At 39.3% G+C, this 25,602-nt stretch overlaps 2 protein-coding genes across 8 annotated transcripts in view; one reads left to right on the forward strand and one right to left on the reverse strand.

Annotated features, from left to right (window-relative positions):
• Positions 1-12,610, reverse strand: part of EVC2 (EvC ciliary complex subunit 2) — a 71,308-nt gene extending 58,698 nt beyond the window's left edge. For 3 of the 5 annotated variants that reach the window (XM_027736227.2, XM_027736224.2, XM_027736223.2), the window contains exons 1-4: positions 12,288-12,609; positions 8,986-9,040; positions 1,725-1,882; positions 1,113-1,178 (exon numbers count right to left, since the gene is read on the reverse strand). In XM_027736227.2, coding sequence (XP_027592028.2) covers positions 1,113-1,178; positions 1,725-1,882; positions 8,986-9,040; positions 12,288-12,485 — 477 coding nt within the window. In that variant the 5' untranslated portion in view covers positions 12,486-12,609. Of the gene's footprint in view, positions 1-1,112; positions 1,179-1,724; positions 1,883-8,985; positions 9,041-12,287 lie in introns of those variants that run through there. The other 2 variants (XM_027736225.2, XM_027736229.2) reach the window with 2 other exon arrangements.
• EVC (EvC ciliary complex subunit 1) overlaps positions 12,254-25,602 on the forward strand; it is a 51,342-nt gene continuing 37,993 nt past the window's right edge. The window contains exons 1-7 of one of the 3 annotated variants that reach the window (XM_027736232.2): positions 12,254-12,769; positions 15,637-15,747; positions 18,261-18,344; positions 18,856-19,088; positions 20,049-20,133; positions 22,360-22,458; positions 23,655-23,792. In XM_027736232.2, the coding sequence (XP_027592033.1) occupies positions 12,599-12,769; positions 15,637-15,747; positions 18,261-18,344; positions 18,856-19,088; positions 20,049-20,133; positions 22,360-22,458; positions 23,655-23,792 (921 nt within the window). In that variant the 5' untranslated portion in view covers positions 12,254-12,598. The remainder of the gene's footprint in view (positions 12,770-15,636; positions 15,748-18,260; positions 18,345-18,855; positions 19,089-20,048; positions 20,134-22,359; positions 22,459-23,654; positions 23,793-25,602) is intronic. The other 2 variants (XM_027736231.2, XM_027736230.2) reach the window with 2 other exon arrangements.

The following is a 25,602-nucleotide window of genomic DNA, read 5'->3' on the forward strand; positions in this document are numbered from 1 at the left end:
GCTGTGCTGTGAACAGCAGAAAGAAACAACATGCAACTATCTCAAACTGTTTTTCTGAGAGGCTCTGGTATAAAAATTGGGAATCTACAGCCAGAAAAGCAGAATATTCTGTGTTATTGCTCACTGTTCAGCCTCATTAATTATGTTATGCTGCCATTTCAATAACAACATTATAGGTAATTAGTGCCACGAGATGTGATGCATATTCATTCTTCTCTATGCAAATGATCTGGTGCAGGTTATAATGTCACCTCTTCTCTACTGGTTACTGAATCCTCTACCCTCATATGCAGCACCTCAGTGGCTGAATTCAGATTGATCTTAAAGTTGGAGGCACTTTCTCTCTCTCCAAGGGATAGATAAGATGAACTGTCTGTAATTACAAAAATTCAGACTTGCTTCATTCAGTGTAAAAAAAAAAAGGGAAAAAAAAAAGAAAGGAAAAGTAACAGTCTAGGTACATCTTTCAACTTATGCCACATAAAGTAAAAGTAAAATGGAAGGTTAAAAATTTTCTTATAGCAAGGAGGTCTTTGCTCTTCTTAAGCATTTACACGAGTCAAATGAAACTTTTTTTTCATTAAATACTGTGCTATAGGTGAGTCCCACTGAACATGCAGACTATGACACAACGGCTTTTCTATGGCCGTGTGGTGGATGCTCAAAGACACAATGGGCATCACAGGGCTCAGTGCCTCATCCTTCAAAAGAAGTCCACACTTGACACAGGTAGGGCACCCAGGGTTGGGCCAGGAGAGTATCTCAGAAGGTTTATCTCATCCTGTAAAATTTGTCGCTGTCTCTACCCAGCCTTGTGGCTGATTATTCTAGAGTTCATTGGGGTTTGTCCATTTACACTTTTATAAATTGACTGTGAGGTTTTTACTTTGACCACAGCCTAAAATCCCTTAAAGCCTGAGAGATTTTACTGACTTCTATTTTTAATCAGCATTGCAAAACTGTGCCTCTTACAGAGGGCGTGACCTTCTTAACCATCAAAATGCACACACTCCCAAATACTCAGCATGGGCACAATTCAGTTTACACTTTTTAAAGGACATTTGGGTACAAACTTCTTACAAAATTAACAAGATAAATGTAAGAAAACTTACCACACCACATTTCTGAAGGGTTATTCCAAATTCAGAAGACACTGACATATTGGAAACATCTTCAAGCTATGGAGAGAGGGGAAAAGTCTAAACAGTGTATGAAAATACTATAATTCTGCAACACAAGTTAAATTATGCAAATAATGAAATTATTTTTAAAAAATTTAAAGGTACCAATCGCCTTCAAATTTAAGAGGTTTTTTTATCACAACAGTTATCTTTTTTTCTAGTGCACATTTTTAGGAACTACTTATTCCCACAAGTAACTACTAGAATATTAATTGATATATTCATCTTTTGGCTATCAAATTCAAAAAATTCCCTAACAAAATACACTATGCACAAACTTGTCATCAGACTATACAGACCCTTTTAATTTACCAAGTGTCTATCAGAATTTATGCAGCAATCACATAGCTGTGCCTGTCACAGTAATTCTTTGGAAGTCTCACAACTAGTTGGTGTTGCTGGTGTCATCTCAAATGAACATAATCACCTGAGACAGAATCAGAAATACACTAATTGGATAGTAAATTCGCAACAATATTCACTTTTTATAGGATTGCTACAGTCTTTACAAACATTAAAAGTGGCAAACCATCTTTTACTGACCAGCTGGTGGTTAAGATCTGACTCCCGTTTGAACAAAATCTTCCTTGTCCACGAGGGTACCAAAGCAAACAGCGAATGGCTCCACTGGTTGTCCGAGGCTGCAGAAGTCAAGGGCTGGTGAGGGGCTTTGTTTGCCCACATGGCCAGAGGGAAGGGCCCTGATGAAAACCAAGGCAACACTCAGCATTAGAGCTAAAGCTGGCTCCTGTGCAGCAGCCATTTGGTGCAGATTCCAGCCAGGGATGGGGCTCATGGTACCTGACTCTGTGCATGCAGTGATCAGCGCTTAAAGCACTCAAAATCATTAGAGACAACAGAGATTGAGGCCAGACAGGAAACAGATGGGATTTGCCCCTCAAAATCCAGCAGAAGTTAAAACAAAACTCTTTCCTGCCATGGGAACACCCATATACCCCACAGAAAACTCCTTGCCATTTAAATGTAAAGTGTCTAATGCATGAATCAAAAGGTTTCAGACTTAAATCAACTCTTAATATTTTCAATACAAAGAAATTTTCAGCAAAGCATAAATAATTGAAACACTCTGCAACGTGAGAGGCCTCAGTGCTAAAGGTGTTCTGCTTCAAAGATACAGTCTGCCAATTAAGCATTGACTATGCAATACATATTCAGAATTGAAATACTTCTCTATTGAGAAGTACATTTCAGTTGAAGTGCCATCAAATCAAATGCTCCTCAATTTAGTAATCAGCAATATAAATGCTACCTTATACTCTTAAATTTTTATGAAAAATTAGTCAATGATATCATACAAAATAACTGGCATAGTTTTGAAATCATACCACTTTGATCTACTAAAGTAAAAGCACCCATGACATCAATAAAAGGAGCTTATACTAAAAATTGATAATTTAATATGATAAATTGTCAAAAGGTAAAGCTGCTGAATTAAGATAAAAATGTCATGAAGATTTCAAAATTATAGCTATCTGTGTTTACAGAAGACACTTTTTTATGTTTACATAATCATTTTCATTTATTACTTATTTTTAAATCTCATATTTTAATCATCAGCAATATACATTAGCATGAACAAAACCTCTAATTGAAAAGCAAATATTTTTGTCAAATTACTTTTTTCTATTAAAAAACTACGATATAGTAATGAAATATGAAAAGCTGAAGACACTAAAATTTCATTAATATGAGAAGCAGCATTTTTTTGAAAAGCCCCTGCTTTGTTGGAAGAACAATATAGAGAAATACTATTAGCTACAAATAGAAAAGGCATGCACAGAGCATTCAGAATTGGACCCTTAAAAGGAGCCTTTAAGTCATTGATGCCCATGAATCACTGAAAATAGTTCTGTTAACATAACGAATGAGATGCAATCCTGTTGCTCACAAAGCCCTGGTGGACAGTGCACCTTGGGGAGCCTCCCTGTCTTCCCACGCTGGAATAGTTTGTTTTTTATTTGGGAGAGAGTAGTTTATATCGGACAAAATTGTGGATATGTGGGCTAGGGAAAGCTAGTATTTATATTTTATGATCAGTTTTAATTCACTTCTCTAAGTTTTATTTAAACCACTGTTAAACAGTGCAACAGACTTGGTATAATTTAGGGGCTGTAAAAATAACATGGCAAACTCAGTGAGAACAGGACTATGTCTAATTACAATACCAAATGCCTGTGTATATTTGGGATTGGAATTTTTTCAGCATAGTCACACATGGCATACTTCTATTTCAAGACTAAGCAAAAGCCCAAATCACTCAGGATGCCACCAGGGATGAATTATAAGTGCAGTACAGACCTGCTAGCTACCAATCTGAGCCCACCTGGCCATGGCACTCTCCAGTAGATCCAACTATCATACTATATCCTACCTCCAATGGCTCTAGACCTGTTTCTGACTACTGAATCAAGCCCCTTTGCAGGTTGGTATAGATATTTCCAAACACTGAAAAAGAATAATTTCTTATATACTGTGTCATATATTATTGCAATTGCCACTCCATTCCTATGAAGGTGGAGCAACAATTTTTTTGTTCTTGCCAGACTACAGGAAATGCACTTTCCTTTACAGTAAACAGAAAACCTGAATGACATGGAGATTCTTTGTAGGGCTTTGAAAGAATTAGAAGTCAAAATGGCAAGATGTATGAACTGGGTTGAGCAACTACTACCTTTAAAGTGCTTCTTGTTCAGCAGATCATTTCCTTCTGAATTTTGGATGAGGGCAGTCAGCCAACAGGAAGTGGGTAATTGCTTCATAAAATATCTTTTGTTCTTGTGCCCATCTCCATCAGCACACTCAACTGCACTTCTCATGTGACAGCAAATCCTGATACTCCCCCTCTGGAGGGTATCAAGTCCACAGTAATCAATTTAATTAACTGATCATGTTCCTTGATTCTGAATAAATCTCTGGATTACTAATTACACAGATGAGTTTGTTTTCAAGTTGTGCTTTGTCATCATTTACAATTCCAAGATAATGTACTCAACTCCCAGCAGAAGTCTCCAGGCATGTTATTTGGCTGCTCCATCATCAGTAATTGGAGATTGGGGATTTTGTGGGGTTTTAACATTATCTTAAGCAGCCTCAACTGATGACGATGACAAGGATGTTTCTGCAAATCCACTTGTATCTTCCCAGCACTCAGTGGAAGGTTTTGCTTAAATAGATTTAACCAGTATGACACGTGTCCATACAGTAACATGTGCCCCTGCCTTTCTCCAGAATTTTTCTCATCCTTCCTATTAATTTTTAACAATATGGTCTGTAATACCCTGGTTTCCCTGTCAGTTAAATAAAATAACTTTTTCCTGATCCCCCCATATTTTAAGTGTCACTACAACAGCTGACCTATAAGAACATAACTGTTTTTTCACATAACTTGCTGCATACTCTTAATATCAAGAAAATATAATTGCATTTATCAATTCACCTGCTGCATCTTTTCAGGTAAGTTCCTAGATGGATTGTAAATGGCTGATGACTCTTGAAAAACTGGCACTGAATATTTGAGAAAGGACAGTACAGGCAAAACACATTCTGTAGTTTTCACATATACTCTAGATTTCTGTTCTGGATTTTTTGGTTTTTTTTAACAAATAATTCATCTGAGCTTGGAAAATACTAACACTTGACTAAGAAGCAATGAGCTGTTTTTTGGATACCAAGCTGCTCAGAAGTGCAAATAGTTTCCATGGTGCCATTGTCAGTGCCCCTTCAGAAGTGCATCCCAATTCTGACAGTGACTCTGAGGTCTCCTTGTTCCTTCCACTCTTTTCTTCTTACAGCTTCAATCTTTGCCATTTCCCTGGCTGTTTTCAGAAAAGCCATTACCAGGGCTGCATGGTCTTCACTTTCATTAGTTTCTAAATGGAAACTATTCCTATTCCTTTTAGAAAGAAAAACTGCAAAGCAGGGGAACAGTTTCAGCTTTACACACAGCCCAAACAGCCCCCTTTCAGCTGGGCTTGCCAAGCTCCCACCAGGCATTCCCAGACTACAACGCCTCAGGCCAAAACATTTCCCAGCAAGCAAACTAGCAGAGCATGAGGCTCAACCTGAGACTTTCCTGCAAACATCTCTAAAGATGCCAAGTGAAAAAGTTTATCAAAGAAAGGCATTAGTTTCACTTTCTTTTGAGATGTGAGACAATATTACCACCTTTAAGAAGAAATTTTGTTTTGTTTTTCTTAATTAAAAATTCCACATTTTTACAATGTACTATCAAGTTGTTAAATATTTTATCTTTCTTCTAATTAGCACATTAGTAAAATGTTTTCCCATGATTTAATCCTACATAAACCCAATATAAACAGATATGCCAGAACCCTGTCTTAAACTGCATATTCCTAGCTAATTACTAGTACTGCTGGGTCAACTTTGTATTGAATTACAAAATGAAAACATGAAAATAAATATTAATATAGATGAAACAGCTGGAAGATTGGTGTAACATTTTACTACTCATGTTACTGTAGCATTCATTCAGTCCTACATATGTGCAGTGCCACCACTATGTGAAATAACAAATGCACAGTTGATCACAACAGTCTCTGCTATTTAGTGTTCAATTTTCTTTGCTGTTCTCCCAAAGTAGTTATTTGCTACTCCAGCTTTGTGCACTGTTGGTTTGGGTGGTGACCTCTTGCTATTTTTGGCCGCCACACTCAAGGCATAGGCAATAGGCCTGGGAAGGAGAGCTCCCCAATGCCAGCTCTCACTGCACTTGCTTGGTGCTCAAAGAGTGCAAATACCGAGGATCAGACCTGGTACAGAACACACCTACTGCATGGACAATGCAGCAACAGTGTGTCTCTGTTCACACAGACTGAGGGTAGAAGGATGGGTGTCTAAGAAATTGTTTGTGGTCACTATACTGTCCTTCACTATGAAATTAGTTCTGTGTAAGGACATGGACCTGTCACAACACAAGCCTTTAACACTGAACTAAACAGGCTGAGTCCTTAACATGTTTGCGGCACAGACAGCCTGTCATTAGAAGGGTAGGTATAACATCACGATAGAAGTTCAGGTGAAGGTTATTCTTGGCTATGGCAATTAAATAGGATGATACGATGGAAGATTAAAATAGTCTTACAATAGGTTTGCAGCAAAGACTCCAGTATGTCCTTAAGACTCCTGGTACCTTTACAGCCCATCCTAATCTGCCAAATTATAGTAAAACAGTGAAGATTCTGACAGTTTATGAAATGTCAGATTCAGAATTAAAAATTACCTGACACTGAGAGGGAAAAAAGCAATATAACTAAGATACTAATTCTAATTCATAGTTCTCAAGGGCTGAATATTTCAATTCAGATTCCACAGTCTCATTTGCTTTCCAACACCACAAATTATCAGCAAAACTCTGAACAACCTTGCTTTATTTCAGTGGAGAAGAAAGGAGTTAAATATACTTGCTTACCGTATTTTTTTTGTTGTTGTTCTAAATTACTCCTGTCTTGAAAACCATCCAGGATATAAGATCCAATTTGAAGTCCTTTCAATTACACACAACAATGAACAAGCAAAGGCAGCAATTTACTGGATTTCGGTTTTGAATGTTGCCATTAGCTTTTCTTGTTACAATGTCAAAGGAACTATGGGCATCAACAAGATAAAACAAATCTACTTTCCAGGCCTGTTTTGAATAAGTCAGAGCAGACTCAAACATAACTCTCAAAAATCCATTGTGTTCCCCCATCATGGGAATATTCTGGGATTGTTTTTCTCATCTTATCCAGAAACAACTTGAAAAAGCTTCCAACAGTAACACTGAGATCAGTGTGCTGTCACAAACCATTTTACACTTCAGCACACTGCCAATTTCAGTGACAAAGGTTTTATGCAGAAGTTCCCATCTCTCTGCTTTCATCGAGAACTTCTTCAGTAAAAAGTAAAGAGTCTAGAACTCTGACTAGGTAAATCACTACAAGCTTAGCTTTAAATATATTAAAAAATCATGTTTATGAATGGGAAAATTCTCCATTATAAAATCAAGCATATATAATTCAGTGTTTATAGCAACCCCTCATTTAACATATATAATTACCTACTAACAAAATGCTAGTTCCACAAAATCATAGAATCGTTTAGGTTGGAAAAGACTTACATGGAAAATCATAAACCTAGGACTGTCAAGTCCATCACTAAACCACTTCCCTAAGTGCCACATCTGCACATCTTTTAAATACCTCAGGGGATGGCATGGGCAACTCAACCACTTCCCTGGGCAGCCTTTTCCAATGCTTGATAAATTCCTTTCAGGCATTTGTAGGGAGCGATAAGGTCCCCCCTCAGGCTCCTTTTCTCCAGGCTAAACACCCTCAGATCCCTCAGTCACTCCTCATAAGACTCACTCTCTAGACCCTTCACCAGCTTCATTGCCTTTCTCTGGACATGCTCCAGCACCTCAATGTCTTTCTTGTTGAGAGGGGCCCAAAACTGAAGACAGGATTCAAGGTGTAGCCCCACCGGTGTCCAGTTCAAAGGGACACCACTTCCCTAGTCCTGCTGGCCACACTATTTTAACCACTAACAAAAAGGTACTGCATGTCAAAATCCTCAACTTTTTCTTTACTGTCAAAAGGTTCTTCTGACATTTAAAACTGCACACACATTGCCTCTCTCAGTGGATGGTACATGAATGGTTTGCAACCCCTCAGAAAGCAAGATGCGCACAGCAAAGATGACATTGAATAAATACTGGAGAAAAAAAAACAAAACAAGAAACCTCAACAAATCTGAATTATCTGCTTTCGTATTTAAATTAATAAACTCATTTGTGAATTAGCCACGGCACAGGGCAAAGAAATTAGAGGTATCTCACTAGATGACTGCTTCAAATTCTTGTGTAATTTCTTGGTAAGTACATGTCATGAAATCATCTCTTGGGGAACTGTGGTGATGAGGTTTATTGCAGACACTGTGTTGCTCTGTTAATGTGCTATATGAGAATGTTGTAACCTTTCAGGGTGCTCATCTCTACCACACCTGAGTGAGGTAGAACTCTATTTATAATACACATATGAAGAAAAGAAAGACCGGAGACTCAGAGAAACCAACTGATTTGTTCAAATTTACACAAAGAGCCTGTGGCAGTCAGCCCTCAGATGAAGCTACTTCAAGCTGTAAGGGACTTCTCTAAGTATTAGAGCGCCCTATTTCAATCAGATTAGGCAACCACCACTGGAGATGCTCAATGTACCTGAGATCACTGACAAAAATAGTTGATATCCATTGTAAAGAGTATTAGCATCCCAGCAATACTTCTAGCCCCACTATGTCAATGAGACTTTAACAACTTGGTCCAGGACAAAGTGTATTAGTTATTGTAATTGCAGAGGTCTTTGAAAACAGGTATTGCAACAGTGTTAGTAAACGCACAAAGGTTAAGTTTGCTTCGAAAAGGAACAAGGTCTCAATCAGCTTTAAGTAATATGGGTTTTTCACAACCCAGGGAATGCTGGACATCAGGTGCTCCCCTACACCATTACGTTCCAAGAGGAAAAATGGCTCCTCCCAAAAATTAAAAATTATTCAGAGCAGGGTACAAACTAAGGTCTTCTCACAGGGGCTTTATCCTAGATCAGCTGTACAGGGAACCTAGAGCACCTTTCTTCCTACTTCTGAGCAAACACTCTGTGGCTCAAGATCAAGAGTCCCACTGATGACAGCAGGCCACCAGGGTACAGTTCCAGTCCCCTGCTCACTTTCACAACCATGCCCTGTGAGTCCTGGGACTCCCACAATGCTGAAAAGAGAGATGAAAGTTACATACCTGCCATTCCTAGGCATCCCATTTCTTTCTGAAGCCACAGATTATCTTTAACAACCTAGAAGAGAGCAATTATAAAAAATAACTTTTCATAAATGCCTATTATTAAACTTTTATGCTGAATTTATGCTTCACAGTTACACAGAACCCCACCTCACAAAGCCTCGTGTTTCATGAAATTAACTACCAAAAGAGACACAACTCGGCTGGAGAGGTCTCCCACAGCTTGTAAAGCAGTACAAGGCTCTGCTGCCCAGTGTAGTTACGGCCACTTGGGGCTCAAATTTTACTTACACGTCATATTATCAGGCTGAGCCTCTGCACTACAGCGGAGCCCAAGGGTTTGCTATTAGCGTGCTCTTATTAAATAATCTTTCTTTGCCATTTTCAAAGGCATATTTGAGGAAATGTGATCTCTAGGAGTCAGCAGGAACGTGTCCACATTAGATGATCAAGTCGACTGACATTACACTCATTTTTCCTCTGGAGCACTAGACGGAGCCTTTCAAAAGGACCACACGCTAAAAACCGCAGCTCGCGAGGCAATCTGTGCCAGCCTCCTGCCTGTGCCTGGACCGCAGAGATGGCCACTGAAATCACAGCTCTAAAACGTCAGTAAAAGAAACTGGGGCTTATAAGGATTCTTACTGCCCAGTGTTTTGATCAAGATGTAGTAGTCATACAAGCAAGTTTTCATTTAACAAAAATGCTTCCTTGCAGGAGATAAATACAGAGTTTGGAATGTCGGCTGATTAGCAAAGACCCAACTCTGCCGAGTGACGTGACCCGCACTTGCTGGTTCTGTTTGCTACCAAGCACTGCGTGAGAGTAATGTTACGTACTGACTTGTGTCAACACCACTGTTACAGTACAGCAAGTTAGGGGCAATTGTCTTTTTTGGCTGCTCAGGGAAACCATCACTTTGCTTATTGCTAGAGCTGTAACTTTAGTTAATCTGGTACAAACACATTTCTCACTTCACAAAGGGCACTTGCTCTCAACATAACAGAAAATGCAAAATATCTCACAAATTTGGATTTACCAGGAGCCCTGGGTTTTAAGTGGACGCTGCTCTGGAAAACATGTCCCAGATCAGAGGCAACTCTTGCAGAGGAAAAAGAGACACGGAAACAAACCCAGGGAGGTACGTGCAGGACGCTCTGAGCAGTCCCGGGACTCAGCTCTGGGAAATTCCAGGCACTTTTCACTAGAGGCTATTTCCAAATACCTTATACTGTTCTCTGTGCACTCCAGAATTCCTGTACACAAGTGGAGTTATGGCAAAGTTCTCTAATGCCATTATTGATTTCTTTTCATTGGTTAAACAGTCTGTATGCCCATGAAGTTTAGCAGCCAAGCATCTCAAGAGCATAGAAAGAGCAGGAAACTCCAGTGGCAAGCTTAAACAAAAAATTGTGTGGTGGATAGATACATATCTATACATATGCATTGCCATACATGCGTACGGATATGCAGAACAGAAATCACATTAAAAGGGGATCAACCTTTGCCAGATATTTCTAGAGCAGTCTAGAGCTCTATCTGCATTAAGAAAACGTGTATCAGTACACTGAAGTGATGTAATGACATCAGTTTAAAACACTGATGAAAATATAAAACACCAACACAATGGTCTTTTACATTAAATGAAATCTTGTTTCTAAATATAAACACCAAATATTATTCTTATGCATTATGCCAGTATATGAGTGTTAAGTATCAACAGTTACATTGTAAATGAGCCTGTAACAAAAGCAGACAGTTGTCTAAGCATGCATAAAGACACGCAGAAAATGTGGCTTTCTAGCTGACAAGCTTTATTTCCTACTTCCTAGGAAATCAGTGCACAAATGGCTCCCAAGTTCCACAGGCTCCAGGCATTCATTCCTGTTTGGTTTTACAACAGCTGAAGCACAAAAATCTACGGTGTTTGTATGTCCATGTGGATCAACTACAAATCACATAAGAGCACTCCTTGTTTTCCCTTCTGTCATATCTGACATTCAGTTCTCAGTAGTCTGCACTGGAAAATATAGTCTGGATATTCAGCAGAAGTCTTCCACTCTGTTGCAGAGTGTGTCCATAAAACCAGAGGGCACCACGAGGGGCTCTGCATCGGCAAGCAGCGCCAATTCCATGGGCCAGATCATGCTTCAAAAGTAATTAATTTAATGCAGTAATACTGTGAGCAGACATATTCTCAAGTTCTACATTAATTTATTCTTCTTGTAGAATAAGTTTGCATATTGTTTGTTTTCATTTTCCTGCAATACTACTTCCTGTTGATTAGTCTTTCTGTAATCTCACCACAGACTATCATTTGTGACTCTATCTACCCCCCCACTGTGCACAGGCTCAGGTATTCTCCACATGGGCAAAAGAAAACTATATTGACATGTTTTGAGATGGCTTGACAAACACAAACCAGGTAAGGAGAAAGAATGACACATAGAAGCCGCAACCTAAAAGCCAGTGGTGCTCCTCATAGGGAGATGATACTAGTGGGTAGGGCTGCTGTGACTAGATAAACACCAAGGGCCTCTGCTCAGAATTACAGCAAAGCACAGGCACAGAATGACAGAACTCTTAGGGTAGGAATGGACCTCTGGAGATCATCCAGTCCAACCTCCCTGGCAAAGCACAGTCACCTAGAGCAGGTTACACCAGGTGGGTTTGGAATGTCTCCAGAGAGGGAGACTCCAAGACCTCCCTGGGCAGTCTGTTCCAGTGCTCTGCCACCCTCAATGTAAAGAAGTTCTTCCTCATATTGAGGTGAAACTTCTTGTGTTTTAGTTTGTGGCCACTGCTCCTTGTCCTATCGCTGGGCACCTCCAAAAAGAGTCTGGCACCATCCTCTTGGCACCCGCCTTTGAGGTATTGATATGCAATAATGAGACTCCCTTTCAGTCTTCTCTTCTCTGCAGGCCCAGCTCCCGCGGTCTCTCTTAGTAAGAGAGATGCTCCAGCCCCCTACTCATGTTTGTGGCCCTCCGCTGGACCTTCTCCAGCAGCTCCTTGTCTTTCTCGTAGTGAGGAGTCCAGACCCCGTCGGCTGCCCCACCAGGCCGACTCCAGGCAGCTTTTCGGGCCGCTGTCCTCAGCTCAAGTGTTTGGGAAGCGGCCTCTGCTCCGCCGGACACGTTCCCCGAGCACACCCTCGGCGTGCCCTCACACGGGGCCTCCCCTTCCCGGGGCCCGCGTTCCCTCCCCGCCAAGGGGCCGCTCCGCCGCCCGCGGGCACAGCGCGGGCACAGCGCGGGCACAGCGCGGGCACAGCGCGGGCACAGCGCGGGCACAGCGCTTACCGCCGTCCGACCGCGGGGCTCCCGGCGCGGGCCCCGCCCGGCAGCCGCTGCCAGGGGCTGAGCGGGCACTGAGGGGCCGCCGGGGAGCAGCGCCAGCAGTAGCCCGGCCAGCGGCCACCGCATGGCAGCGGGCGGACCGTCGCCGCGGACACTTCCCAGGCGCTGCCCCCGAGCCAGGCCGGGCCTCAGCCGCCGCATCCACCCGCCATCGGTCTCCTCCCACCGCGGCGAAGGCGGGGGGCGGGCGGTGGAGGGCCCCGAGCGGCGGGACCTCCCCTCGCCCCGCTGCGGGCCGGGCCGGGCGCGGTGCTATGGCGGCGGCCGGGGGCTGCCTGCGGGCCGTGGGGCTGCAGTTCTGGGCGGGCTCGCTGCCGGCGCTGCCCGCCCTGCTGGCCCCCGCCGTGCTGCTGGGGCTGCTGCTGGGCGCCGCCGCCGCCGCCCTGCTCTGCCGCTGCGCGCTCGGGCCGCGCCGGCGGGCACAGGTACGCGGGGCCCGTGGGAGGGGGCGCGGGCCGGAGTCGGAGCGAACGCCTTGGGAGGATCAGGAGTGGTTTGTGAAGGTTTGAAGGGCGGGAGGCGCCGCCGGCCGGCTCTGCCCGCTGCATGGGACGGGCGGGGCTGCCCGAGCTGCGCCCGGTGCTCCGGGGAGCGCCTGGGTAGATGGGGAGCTCCGTAATTCTTGACACACCTGCACTGGAAAGAGTTTTACTATTCGTTGTAAAACAAACGGGCTGACTCAAAAAGGAGGCCAGTGTAAGTGTTGACGCGTTCTGAGTGTTGCCCCGCTGGCCTGTTTCTCCGTCACAGGTGACCCACAAGTTGCCTCTCGCAGCCATCGCTTCGTGCACCAGGCTGTGTTGCTTTTGGGGGTAATGGAAGATGTACCCGGCTTGCAGAAGCTTTGTGAGATAATTGAAAACAAACACTAATTCCCACCCTAAACCAGTAATCTTATTTCGAAAGTGTTTTACTGCCTTTTCCAAGGTTCCTTTTACACACAGCACGGAGTATTAGTACTAACCCACAGCAATAACTTTGCACTGAGGGTACACCTTGGATACCTAAGAAATAAGCTAACATAGCTGATGGTTTGTTTAAAGCCAGATCAGCAGAGTTTTCTGAAGCATGTGATTTTGTTAATAACATACTTGCTTTTCTAAAGTTTTAAGTAATGTGATGGATGGTTCATGTTGCTTTATTACATAAAATGTTTGTTTGGACCCGAAGATTGCAGTGGCAGCCTACACCCACAGAACTACTACTGGGCAGATATATTTTCTGAGAGTTGTTACTGATTTATGCTTCTTTCTCCCATCAGATTTAGTCCCAGGAATGGTTGGCGCTGACATAGCTGGGAAATTCTGAGCCCTGCAGAGGGTTCAGCAGTGGATGGTCTGGACTGGCTTGGTTTTTCACCACACCTTTTTTGAGCTATAGCCACTCTGCTGTGTGTGTATTTGCTAGTGTTGATCATCATTAAACATGACATAGGAGACAAATTCTCTTGCTCCCAACTGCTTTTAAGTTGGAGGTTTGAAACTCTATTTGAAGCCATACTTTAGCCTACTAATGGAGGCACTTCAAATGCTGGATCAATGCATCCTGTGTGAGTGCAAGCCTCTCTGATTCAATTGCTCATTTTCCCTGCCTTAATAGATGTATCTTTATTGTACTGCCACTACCAACTCAAATGCAGCCCTGTACGATTTTATCCTTTATGTCATATATGTCAATAGGGAATAGAAGCTGTCAGTCTTCTCTGGCCTGGATCTTCAGATGCATTTAGATGTTTAAATGCCATTAAAATCGATGCTTCTGCTGTAAGAGTGTTATTTATTTTGAAAGAAAAATAAACTGCCTGCTGGTGCATACAGAGCACATTTCAGGGTGGGCAGGTTGTATCCAGTGGGTGTGATTGCCCAAATTGAACAGGGTTACCTTAGGACGTTCCTTCTTCACACTGTCTGCCCCACCGATGCTGTATAGCAGGTACTGAAATGCCCATATTGCAGCTGAATTATCCAAAGTGGAAGCAGGGATAGCTTGCCTGACTATGCCATGTTCCATCCCAAGCAGCTGAATTATCCTTAGAGTGGGAGCAGGGCAAGTACCTGGAGTCCAGAGCAGCTTTAAGCACCACAATAAGCCACCAGCATTTGTCACTCAGCCCCAGTTAATCACTATTTTATAGATCTCAGCCTTAATCTGTGGGACTTGGATGCATGCAGTTAAGTACCTTATTGGTTTGTTGATCTGCACACAGGATGCACTGGGATACTTTTAAGAAGAAACCTTACCATGGTAACAGATAACTTAAAAGGTTGCTGAGGGAGACTGTAGCTGTTCTTTTGTCATAAGGAGATTTTTAGGAACCAGCATCTGCAGTTCACCACATCTTAGAGGCTAACCCAAGAATATAATTCTGAATTATTGCACAGTCTAAGTTCCAGAGAGGTGATAGAGGCAAGTCATAAGGAATTAAATGTATTCAAAGGCTGGGCTTTTCTCTGTATTCTGACAAAATGACCTACTTTACATACCAAGTGGCCAAATAATTCAAGGAGAATCTTTCTGTAAGACAGTGACATGCATAGTAGCTGCAGCTGTATCATTAGACTACATCAAAAAGCAGTCAGTGGATTGAAAACCTGGAAAATAAAAAAAAAAGTAATCAAGGTAGCATGGCTGCCATCTTTTCCTTCACTAAAAATAGTCCTTCCAATGCTGTGTTTGGAGGCATTGACCAACATTAGTATTATTTTTTGATTTATATAGTGCATAGGGAAGATCATGTGTAGCAGGAGGTTTAACTCCCAGACAGTCTGTATCCCTACCAGTGGCTTTCTGTGTTTGTTTGGGAAGTGAGGGCAGTGATAGAGGCTGCGTTTTTGGGAAGGAAGATGATGAATGTTTTCTGATGATTATTTCTTCCTGACAGGAACTTTCTCACACCTAAAACTTCATTTAGGAAGTTTTTCTCATAGCAGGGGAGCAAAAATACTTGGTGTTGTCTTCTTTGCTGACAATTATAGACAATCTTAGTTAACTTGCTTTAATTTAGATGTTTGAGCCCAGACCGTGAGGTTGACTCCACAGTCTGTAGTAAGACATTTTGAGAGCAGATGGATTGAGTTGACATGTTTACAGCCTCTGAAAACTTTTCATATTAAAGTTCTACTTCTGGAATGAAAAATTACAAAGTTCATTAATTTTAATTATTCCTTCCTGAATATGTAAAATTTTCATTTTTATATCATATTTTTCAAAAATTTTCAACTAATACTGAAATAATTTTCACAGTGGAGATATTAAAGTATTACATTTTATGTATTTTCTCTTGGAATTTCAGAAAGATGATTCCCAGAGACTTCTGGAAAGCTTCAACTCTGATGAAAAAGAACACACATTTGCAAAACATAGAGCAGAACCCTATACATCAAAAGAGGAAATGGTCCTGGAGGTAAAGCTTTGCTCTTGGTGGTGGATGTCCATTTTGCTGCATGAGCAGCAATGAGCAATGTGGCAATGAGCACATTCAGGGCCTGATCCAAACTCCTTTAATTTTAGTGGGTTTGGAGTTGAGACTTTAAAAAGTGTTCAGAAAAAAGCATAAGATGGAGACCGGGAGTTGATCGCTGCTTATGAATGCAACCATTTAAAGCACTCATTCACCTGTATGGATTCCATTTCACCTGGGGGACTCTTTGGATATTTTAATCAAGATCCTGAGTTCTTTTTGCACAGAGGCTTCTTTGGTTTTGTCTGTATGTCATCCTTAGTTTCAAAAAGCTGATGGAATAAATTACCACTATTGACATAAGAAAAAGTTCTTAAGTACTGGAATCAGTGCCAATAGTTAATAGTGGATTCTTTCCTGGATGAAGAGCTCTATTAGAGAAACTTTTGCAGTAACAAAGTAATCCAAGTACTGAAAGACCACTGTGGTGAGCTGGGATTCATGGACAATTGGAGAAACAATTTGTGAAGAAAAGTAGTAGAAGGTATAAACTTTACCCACTCTCGATGAAAAAATCAAATAACTTTTTTTTTTTTCAATAATCTCAAAATAACTGGAGAACCAGTCCTACCATGTAGTTGTTAGATCACTACCTTTGACCCAGAGGTGATTCGACTGCTCTTGGCAAAGTTAGAAGTTGTGGGGTTTTTTTAAAAATGTGCAGTTCAGCTAACTCAGTCTATTATACATACATTAAATACATGCAGAAAATGTCAGTTAAAGCCAGCGAGTCTGCTGCTTAGCTTGTAACAAAAACTGATTTCAGAACAAAGAGGAGATAGATGTTATTGTTAACATTTTACTGTTGGTTTAAATCCTGACAGGTAATTAATCTTCATTGCAGTTTTGTGATCAGGAATGATAACGAACCATGGTTGGTCATTTTGCTTGAGTTAAAGTACAGCATAAAAAGTGAGCAAATTCTCTTTTGGAGTGTAAATCCTGTGGGAGAACTTACACAATTATACATCTTTATGCATATTATCAGTGCTTTTGAAATGGGATCACAGTCTTTTAAAGATGATCATTCACAACTGTATCCATTTCCCAAACATGTTAACTCATTTATAACACATTAAGAAATAACCTTGTTATTTGCGGGACTTTCTCCCACCTATTTGTCTTAACTACTGAAGTTACATATTTTTTTTGTCTATTCATTTGTTCTAATTTTCAGAGGCTTTTGCTGTTACTAGCATCAAATTGACACTTCATTAAGAAGCATAGATGGAAAATGCTTTTAATTAAGTTAGAGTACTTCAGAAAAACAGATATTTTCATTCAGAGACTTTCCACATTGCAATAATATTATAATTACTGTATTATAATAACTGTGTGTTATTTATGCCTGCTGAGAAGCAGGATGTATTAGTTCTAGCACTCTACAATATGGCTTTTCCAGCTTTGGTCTGGCTGCTCTGCCTTCAACCACCACAGAGCAATAGCTCTGTCAGCTCCTGTCCCTGAGTGTGTTCTGCAACACTGAGACTGCTCAGTGTGAACAAGTCTTTTACATGCTGCCCTCATGCTTTTGAATGTATCAGTAAATCCAAAAATTTCTGGAAATAAGTGAAATGGAGATGAAAAGGTGCAATGATAAAAATTTAATGAATTATATAGTTTGTTTTCTCTCTTCCCATTTCTATTTTTATACTCTATTAGTGCTTTGATGTTTCCTAGAAAAAGCCATATAGAGAAAATTATGTTTTGACAAATCAGATTCTTTCATTTCATTTGAAAAAAATAAAAAAAAAAAATAGAATAGGAAATCTCCTAGTGCTTGGATTCACTTATCTGTTTCTTATAGACAGACTTTTATTAAGCCATACATAACCTCTCAATACAAAGCTGATGATCCCATTGTTCCAGTAGCTAGAAAAAGGGAGTCGCAGAAAGTCAGACTATGTGGTATAGCAGATTGTATAAAAAGACTATTATCTACAAAAAAATTTTTGAAAAAACATTGGTATTTTCTCTAGATTTTAGCTAAGGGTTATACTATAAATGTTCTTCCTGGAAAAAGATGATGACTAGGTTTGCTTAATCTATTGTTTCTTCATTTAAATTGAAAGACAGAATTTACAGCCACGATATCTGTGCAGCTTATCCTATTAAGCTAATTTCAGTCTCATGTAAAATCTTTAGTTTTTGCTAAGGGGGGGGGGGTACACAGACATGACACAAAATGAAAATATCATATGAATACCAGCTATTGCTTATTCTTGCTTTCAGGATTAAAAGCATTTTTGTAGCAGTGGTAATGACAAGTGTTCCCTTATCGAGTTTTCATACTCTGAATGAGTCTTAAGAGAAGACTTCTCCTGCCAAAGAAAAAACAATCAATAAGTAGTTATCAATAAGAACTTCTACGTTTTGTAACAAAAAGGGGCATGCAATACTTACAGATACCAGATCTACTGCTGTTCCCAAATGGTTTTCTGTTCTTTTCCATACAGGAAAGTGAGTCTCCTCTGGACAGTAACATCACGGCATTTGCATTAAAGGCAAAAGTGATCTATCCCATCAATCAGAAATTTAGGGTAAGGTTTTAGATTCTACTTGTAAAAGTTAATGACAATAATTCTGTATCACAGTAAATTGCAGAGTCAAGTAAAGAAGAACATTTATTGCCAATTTCCTTAATAGGGATCTTTCTTTGTTTATAGTCCATTGGCTCAGGATTTATTCTGTAAGGCATCAACTGCTTTCAGCTCCCCCTGAAACCTGCAGTGCTTTACATGGTGTCCAGTCAGTTTTCACTGTAGCTAAGAGACATTTCTGCCCATTAACATTAATGGAAGTTGGATCTGTCCAAGGAGCCTTTAAAAAACCCCCATAAGGATCTGAAAGGAAGAAAGCATACAACAGAAGATTGCTTTTCTGGGCAATGCAAAAACCTGTCAGTATGATGAATCTTAATTTATATGGGAACACTTTTGCTGTGTATACTGTTTAATTTTTCTCTTTAAAGCAAACACTGCAAATTGATGAGATGTTTATCTCCTTATTGTGTTGTATTAATTGACCTTGTGAATTTTCTTTGACTTTTAGCCTTTGGCAGATGGCTCATCCAATCCATCTTTGCATGAGAATCCAAAGCAGGCAGTTCTGCCTAATCAGGTTGTGGAGACATCTACATCAGGCAGCCTGGGATCCCTGAGCCAGGGAGACAAAGAGGACTGTAGTTCCTCCACAACAATACATTCCACAACAAGTGATGACAGATTTCAGGCTCGAGCCTTCCTTAAGGTGACCAGCTTCCCTGAAGTGCTGACATGTGAGAGGTAAACAGTAAATTTACCCTTGTGTTTGGTCATTTCCTAGCATACCCTAGTGGTTTTCAGGACAGTCACTGAAAGTTTGGTGTAAACCTGAGGCTTGGCTTGAATGCATACAGTCACCACATCAAGACAGGGTTGTCTGCTTATAACCCTATAAAAGTGGTTGGGGAGATTAAGGTAATACATTCTGCTGTATGTTGAAATTCAGCTTGTTCTTTATGAAATTTTGGGAATCAGAACTTTAGCAAAAGCTGTCTTGTAAAAGGTATATCCCTGTTAGGATAAGGAGATACTTTGTTACGGTTCCTATGCTGGATTCACACATGTGGTGGTGTGCTGAGCTGGGCATGGAGTCCTCTGTGCTGTACGGTGTCCAGTCACACAGCAGATGCCTTGAGAACACCAAGTGATCTGTTCTCTCCCTTTTAATGGGAATCACTCATGTCTTACTGTGGGAGATCAGCTCCTTTCTCAGATGTGCCACTGTTGAGCAGGTAGAGCTAATTGAAATGGACTGTCAGCTCTGATTTTCTTTCAGCTGCACCCCTGGATGAACACATGTGTGTCTGTATCCTCGTTAGCAAGGATAAGGATATTTATGTCACAGGGACTGGGGAAGGTACTGGTGAGGAAGAACATTTTCAAAATGTTCACTCTTATTATAGCTGTTTTAATGTAAAGCCACATACTCCCTTTGTTGTAGCCACTCGTGCCTATGTTTACCTTGCCTTTTTCTAAAGGAAACTGCAACTCCAGCTTTGTTAAAAGTGCTACTTTGTTTTGCTTACTTTTGCATACAGAAATTTTATCTGAAAGAGAAGACAATGTAGAAATAAAGTGACTTAACTGCTTTTTTGGGACGGTGGTTTCAGGAGAATTTAGTGGTTAAATGAAACTATTGTATGGTGTTGCCCTTCTGTGTAACCATCATTTGGATTAACACTTTTTTAATCTTTGTTTTAGTTTTGACGTTAAGCTCTGCCTTTGCAGTCTAATTTTAAAAGATCTCATGCATCTTGATACTGAACTCAGAAAAGAAAAACATGTGGTAGGTACTTATAACTCATTTATAGCTCTTTGTTTTGAATATCTTAGTTGAATATCAGTTTAGGAAATAGCATAAACAACTGGCTAGCTGGGATGTAGTGTAGCAGAGTTGCATTTCTACATTATTGTCTTTGTTTTTTTCTCCTGTTCTGCATATATATGAGCTTCATAAAGGAGTAAAATATAATGAAATATATTGGTCTGTGAAATACCAATAGAGCAAATATAAAAAATTGGTTTTAAACTTTACTCCAGAGAATAACATACAGCACTTGAGGTTCATAAAGAGAGGCAGTAAATTATTTAAAGATCAGTTTATCATAAGGACAATGCTTGTGTGTTGCAACTCCAGAGACTTCAAGCTTTTTGAATAAAATTTAAAATTCAGTTCAACTGAATCAGTGCCATTGTGATAAGTACAATAGTTGTGATTTTGTAGGACTGAGGCATTAAGGTACTATTTAAACCATAGATAACTACCTACACAAGTCACATTATCCAAAGCTGACAAGAAAAAAGGAGAGAAAAAAAAGAAAGATATACAATTGAAGCCATAGGATACTCAGGACAATTGTTTTTGGTGACTAGATATGATCAATTATAGAATCATTACTCATACTGAGTTTTAGCTCAGTTAATATAGGTCTGGACGTAAAGTCTGTAGCTTTCTCCTCCCTTTTTTTATTGACTTCTGTTTGAATATACTGGTCATTTCTGATATATTTTACTAAAGGCACTGAGAATATTTGAAAGGGTGGGATTTTCTGAACAAATTTCTACACAATCCAAAGGAGTAAGCATAAAAGTAAACCCGGAAAGCAGTTTCTCCTCTGATGCATTATTCCCATCTCAGTAGATGAGAAAGAGAACTTGCAATCAGATTCCAGAAGGAAGTTTAGCTTGACTAGTGAAGGTTGAACTTGATTTCAAAGTTAATCATCAATTTGTAAGTGAAGGTAAGGTAGCAACACAGTAATGTAATCACAGAAACACTGATAAAATGAGCATTTAATACACTTTTTGGCCCACTAGAAATCACCACCACAAATGACTTTGACATTTAGCTGAATATTTAAATAGCTTTGTATTTTTGGTAGAAGGGAAAAAGGGGAAAAAATAAATCAGTCTAGAGAATAGTTTTTTCTTTTTCCACTCTATTTTCTCTGATTTCAGTCAGTCTTTCTTAGCCTCAGGTCTAAGGAAACATATCCTTTCAGTCTTTTCCTGAATTCTTTTTTTTTTTCTTTTTACAATATGTAGTATCTTGGTGATGTGTTCACACCTTGCCAAACTCCTATCCAAAACATTTTACAAGTGAGATCCAAAACATGACTGCTTTATGGTTTTCTCTTCTGCTGAGCTCAAATAATAACATATTTTCCAGATTTTGCTCAGCCAAAACGTTGGCTTCAATAAATGTTTTTATATGTAAATATGTTTTTATTTATGTTTTTATCTGTTTAAAATGGGCAAGTTCTGCATCACCTGTTTTCAAATATATGAGTAGCAGGCAGGTGGCTGTTAAATTTTACATATTTTGGTTTTCACATTGGAAAATGCTGCAGGAGTTAGTAATGAAGTGAATTGTCTTTACACTGAAACTCTGATTAAGACAAGAGGGGAAAAGGTTAAGCAAAAATGTTCCTAGTGTTAAAAAAATTCAAAACCATCTTTTTGAATACACTAGTATTACAGTCTTAAAAAAAAGGGCGCACATCTGGAAAATAAATATGTTTCTTGTAAAAGAAGCCAACTAGAACTTGAGATGTTTACTTTTGGGTTGTATAGAAAAATGATGGATGTTTCATGTGGCTGACTAGAGTTAAAATCATTGTAACAAATCTTTATTATCTTTAGAATAGTTAGTATCTTTCAGTTTAGTTTTTCATTAAATTTTAGAAAAACGGACTTTGCATTTTTAAGAGATCTGCATTTTCTTCAGTCAAGAACAATTTCAAATGTGTCAGTTTGGTTACAAGGATGTAGGAGATTATGTCCTTGTCTTTGTTAGAATGTAACACCATCTTCCAGTATCTTACTGAAGCCAAAACCAAAGAATTTTTCACAATGGAAATACTGGAGAGTTGCTGGTGATGTATCTGTTATTTCACTTATGATTCACTATAATCTCCCTGATCGATTTAAATCAACAAATTTTATCCTAAAGTTGTCCTTACAATGTTGAACAGGCACTTAACTTGGGTTTTGTTTCCTTCCTTTTAAATAGATGTTTATTCAGGTTCTCAAAATATACCTCACAGACTTTTATCGTGAGAAGAAGATTACTGATGATTTGTTCAAGAAGATCCTTTTAACTCAGGAAAATGTAAGTGGGTTTGTTTGATAATATTTAAGACCACAGAAAATAAGAGTTAATCTTATTACCACAGCAGGCCATCTCACCCGCTCCTTTTAAACAGCAATATCATTTGTAATCTATTTCTGAAGAAATGCAGAGCAACTCCCTTTTTAGTTGGTTTTCTCCATTACCTTATATGCATTTCCTCTTTGTTGTTGTATGAAGTGTTCAGGACAGTGATGTGTGTAATCTGTTAAGGATAAAAGTATTTTGTAGTTTAATCCATTTAGGCAAACAGAACATTGAGAACCTTATTCACTCAGATTTAATAATTTCTAATTATCAGGACTTTGTTTGTTCCCATGTATCATTACTGATAACAAAATAGCAGTAAATAAAGTACCAGAATGAAGCTCAAAGCTTTCATCAAGGGAAAAGATATCCTTTTTTCTTTCATATACTTGTATCAAAGTCCATATGCCACTTGTGAACTAGGAGACATACACTTCCAGTCAATTTGCATTTCAGGGAGTCATGGTACTATTTCTAAGGTTATTAGAAGGAAAAAATGTGTTGCAAAACTACACAAAATAGGAGAGCTACTGGTTCCACTTTCCATTTTACAGTTTAGAGTCATAGAAAAATCTGAATTGAGAAGCACATCTGGAGATTGTCTGGTCCATCCTTCTGTAGGAAGCTTGGCCTTAAGTAAGGTTATCCAGTGCCCTGCCAATCCAAGTCTTGAATGTTTGTGCTGAGAGCAGCCTAATTACAGTACTGATTTTTTTTTTTCTTACATACAGATGTAATTTTACTTTTAGGTGTGAGTCTGTCAGCTCATCAGCTCTAGTTGTTGACTGACTTTGTTTGTACAGTCTCACAATCTGTGAAGTACTATGAGGAATCTCTGTAGTTGTACCTCATAATTTATATCAGAATGCATTTTGCCTTAAAGCACTGTACTGCCTTAAATCCAGTGCGATTAGTGTAACTTGAATTCAGTGGAAATGAACAGCAGTCTTGATTGTACTGGTGGAAATACATGTATGTGTAGTAAGTGTAGTTCAGAGCTGCCATACATCTGGAGATTTTCCTGCTTGCTACAGAAGGCACATTACCCAAAGGCAGAACTTCCTGAATGCTCTTGTTCAGCAAATTCCCTCCCAAATTTAGAAATTGTGTCTGTTTTTCTGTTTAACAAATCACTTGCTTATTTTCTCCAGGATTTTGAAGAATTACAGAAACAACTTGACTCTAGACTCCAGAATACTGAGATGTCAGGAGCCCATAATTCAGAGTACCAAACTCTAGAAGACTTAGAAAGGAAGGAAAGAGAATATTCTGAGCACGTAATAGATAATGTAACTTTCTATTTTTTTCTAAAATTTTATTTTAATGTTATTCTTTTTGTGGGGACTGCTTTAGTGCAATGGTTTTCTTGACTAGTCCACAGTTAGTATTTTATATGTGTACGAGGACTAAAAACAGCAAAGTATCTCCTCTGCCCTCTGGGTCCCAATATGTTTTTCATACGAAAGTGGTTTTTATACAAAAAACATTTTCATGTTTTTTGTAAAACACTACTGTTTTATCACACTGGGTTTGTAGCTGAGAAATGTCTATTGCTTGTCTGATGGTAAGATTTATTTCAAGCGTATGTGTAGCTTGACTGTTATGAATCTTATCCTAGCACCTCGTTTTCATCAATCCCCAAAACTAAGAGTGTAATAAGAGATAATAAAATTTTTTTTAGTTAAAAGAAGTACTAAGAAAATAATTACAGGGCAGTGTTTTAGTAGGTTTTATGCATCTACTTTAGCAAAACATTTTTCTTAGCACATTAGAATACATTTACATGTTTTTTATGTACAAATATAATTTGATAGCAGGCATTTGATCTTCAAAGTAAAGTTTTTTTTTTTCTCTAAAGTAGATTCGCTGTGTAGGAATAGGTTTCAGCCTACAAAACTGGAGGTTAAGAATATTCTATGTGTTATTTTCCAGTAAACTGAGTAATCTGTAAGATATTCTCTCCTGTTTTTGGGGTTTGAGCAAATTGAGTGCTGATGAAAATGAGAGGCTGACTAGTCAGAGTGATGGCTCTGTGAGCTGCCTGCTCTGATTGACTCTGGCACTTCAGCCCTGGACAAAACAGCCCATCATCTCAGCCTTGAGCCTTTTTCAGACAGGGTTTAACATTTTTTGATGTCTGATGTTTAAGTGCTTCACTGTGAATTTTCTCAGCTTTCTTTTGATTCTTTAAGCCTTTCACTTTATAGTGGAAGTGCTGGTAATGTTGGTACATCTGTATCAAGTTTCTTTTGCAATTTAACTTCGCTCTGTGAAAAATTGATTGTTCGGAGTTCTCCAGAGTTAATCACATAAAAAAATCACTGGCAACCTTGCTGAGAAACATGGCATTTATTCACCAGCAGCAATCATCCCTCAGTGGCTCTGTCACTCTTGTACCTGCACATGCTTTTCATCCATATTGAAAGTTATTTCTTTCTGCACAGATTTGTATAGATCGGGACCTTGAACTAATCCAGTCTTCTCTTGAAAATATAAAGGGGGTTTTTTTGCCATACTCACAAATGCCATAGGTGATTTTTTTTTTTCCAAAACTCATGGATACTTAATAAAAATTTTGACTATGGATGAATTTTCTTATCTTTATGTGTACTAGTAACTGCGTTGAACACCACAGAGTATTCTCAATTGTCCACAGTCATAAGTGTTTGTGGGACCAGAGCCTAAAACTAGAGACTACCCATACGATAATCTATCAAAATGGGTAGATACACTTTGCTGATACTGCATAAAGTACTTAATTCCAGTGCAGTCAATAAAGTACTTATGTAGCATCTGGCTATGAAAGGCTTTGACGGTGAAAAACAGTAACAATTTTCAGTTTTCCTTTTTTGTAAAAAATGTTGTTTGACTGGAACGCCTGCTCCTACAGCTAAATAAACTTCCCAGAAAAAAAAGCTGCAGTTTATCTTTTATGTTTTTCTCTTTAATACTAAAAACATAACAGGTTTTTGTAGATGCAATATGTGGAGAACTAACAACAAATTCTTAGCAAGTTAAAAGGTTATTTTAAAATGTCAGGATTGACCTACTGGCTTTATTTCACCACCAAGTGTATTATCATATAGTAAACAAGCTCTT

This window comes from Pipra filicauda, unplaced genomic scaffold (genome assembly GCF_003945595.2).
Source record: "Pipra filicauda isolate LSUMZ 115617 unplaced genomic scaffold, ASM394559v2 scaffold43_size3849885_pilon, whole genome shotgun sequence".
Lineage (NCBI taxonomy): Eukaryota > Metazoa > Chordata > Aves > Passeriformes > Pipridae > Pipra > Pipra filicauda.